Here is a 2,230-nt window from a genome sequence, read left to right as displayed (position 1 = left end):
TCTTTCTCAAGATCAGCGCCTCTGCTACATAAGAGGCAGATGCATAAAGAGCGAGATGGAGAGATAAAGAATGGTTCTGGAGGCATTCGGAGAAAGATGTGATACATACACATGATGCGATGTGTATGTACGGATGAATAGGTGTGTATGTATGGAGATGTGGAAATGAAGGGGTATATGTGAATGTATGTAGGAGAATAGGTATGTATGTATGAATGAATGCATATATGTACGTATGTAGGTCTGTATGATGATGTATATATGGAAGTACGTATGTATGTGTAGGTGTGCATGTATAAAGGTATGCTTGTATGTATGAAGATTCAAGGGCGTTAGCTTTGACTAATCGAGTGGTTGATATTCTATCTCTTCTGTTACTTCGGAGATGTATGTTTCTCTTTCTCTCTTTCTTTCTTTCTTTGTCTCCTACTTTCTCTCTCTCTTTCTCTTTGTGTATAGGACGGATATTTGCATCGTGACAAGTGAGCCTTTAACGTCAAATCCTGATGACTGGATGGCTGTGCCTCGTAATCATCTTGTTCTTATCACCCCGTCTATCGATCTTCTTCTCCATCCCATCTGTGCATGTCCTTCGCCTCCTCCCTCTTTCCTTTTCTCTTCTTCTTCTTCTATTCCACGACCTCTCTTGTCCTCTGAATCTCTCCTATCTCCTTACCATCATCTTCATTCTCTCCCTCAGACTTCTCCTTCTTCTTCTTCTTCTTGCTCTCTGTCTCCTTATACCCATACCAGTCACCAAGGGATCTCCCCCCCTTCAAGTCTTTCTCTTGTAGGTTTGGTCTCTCCCTCTACTACACCCTCCTTTAGCCGAGGTCAAGGGGGAGAAGATGACCACACAGGAACATCACTGAGAAGAGCGGAGGAGCCTATGACGATGCATTTCCAAGAAAGTCATCTTAGTAGTCATCGCCATAGGCTTAGTGTCGCTCCTAGACATCCCCCTGATAGCGATAGTTCGATCTATCCTTCTCTTGTGGTCTCTACTCCCTCACCTCTGTCTTCTTCTTCTTCTTCTCTTCCCCAAGGAGGGAGAAGAACAGGCGCAGAAGAAGAAGGAAGAAGTGAGATGCCGAAGGAGGATGAACGACAAAGAGAAATCCAGATGAATCAGGAGAACAGGGAGGAGAAGGCGACGCTGAGAAGTCTTCATGGTCCAGTGAAAGAGAGGTCACCTCATTCAGTTCCCGGAGGGAAAGATGAGATTTTTCTTCAGCAACAACAAGGAGAAGAAGAAGTAGAAGAGGAGCAGCATAAAAGGGAGAAGAAAGCAGAAGAGAATGAAGAAAGAGACACGAGTGGAATGAGGGATGTTGTTGAGGGGAAAGAAAGAAATGAAGAAGATATGAAAGAGGTCAAGAGTGTAACAAGGCATATGATGCATGGGAATGAAGAAAGAAGGTGTGATGGAAATCTTCCTTTTTCGTCTACATCTCTCTCAGGAAAGACAAAGAACGAGAACGAACTTCTACACGACCCTAGCTCTTCTAAGAGAAATGTCGTAGATGCTTCCGCTTCGTCTGTCTCTGTCCTTTCTTCTTCTTCTCCTTCCTGTGTTGATAGCCTTCCTCGTCAGGAACCCTCATCTTCGTCTTCCCTGGAATCGCCACATCGGTATGAGAATGGACAACCTAGACCTCCTCATTCATCTTCTTCTTCCTCCCTTGTACCTTCTTCTTCTGCTTCTTTAGTATCTCCTGTCGAACTCTCTCAAGATCGAGACATGCAAACCATCCACCTCTCTCCATATCAAGAGGCTTCGAGGTCTCCTTCTTCTTCGCATGCAATCACGTCTATCGTAGCGACAACGAGATCAACGACCACGAGACAGACAGTATGTGTGCACGATGAAGAGCACTTAGAAAGGAAAAGAGACTGGGCCCTTTCTGGAGAAGGAATCGAAGAAGAGAAGCCACAGGAAGAAGATGCGATAGTCAAAGAAGGAGGAGTTACAGAAAATGGCCCATGGCTATCCTTGTCATCCAAGTCTTCTCGTGTATCTCTTCCTTCTCCTCCTTCTTGTTCATTTAGGCCTTCTCCATGTCCTTTATCTTTTTCTCCTTCGATTTCCTGTTCTTCTCATCCTTCATCTTTATCGTTAGTTTCCTCCTACATCTCTCCCTTCGTCTTCTCTCCTGCTGCGCCGCCGCTTCCGAAAGGGCTTCTTCTTCATGCAGGTCTGACACCCCCGAGCCTAGGCTTACCCCCCCCC

The 2,230-nt window shown here is 45.3% G+C and overlaps 1 protein-coding gene across 1 annotated transcript in view; it reads left to right on the top strand.

The window, feature by feature from the left end:
* Nucleotides 1-2,230, top strand: part of CSUI_007648 (wd g-beta repeat-containing protein) — a 21,638-nt gene that overhangs the window by 2,315 nt on the left and 17,093 nt on the right. Inside the window, exon 4 of the mRNA XM_068067793.1 lies at nucleotides 460-2,012. Within this exon, the coding sequence (XP_067920233.1) occupies nucleotides 460-2,012 (1,553 nt within the window). The remainder of the gene's footprint in view (nucleotides 1-459; nucleotides 2,013-2,230) is intronic.

The sequence above is a fragment of the Cystoisospora suis genome, assembly GCF_002600585.1.
Source record: "Cystoisospora suis strain Wien I chromosome Unknown contig_4106, whole genome shotgun sequence".
NCBI classification, from domain to species: Eukaryota; Apicomplexa; class Conoidasida; order Eucoccidiorida; family Sarcocystidae; genus Cystoisospora; species Cystoisospora suis.
This window is presented reverse-complemented; position numbering and strand designations above follow the sequence as displayed.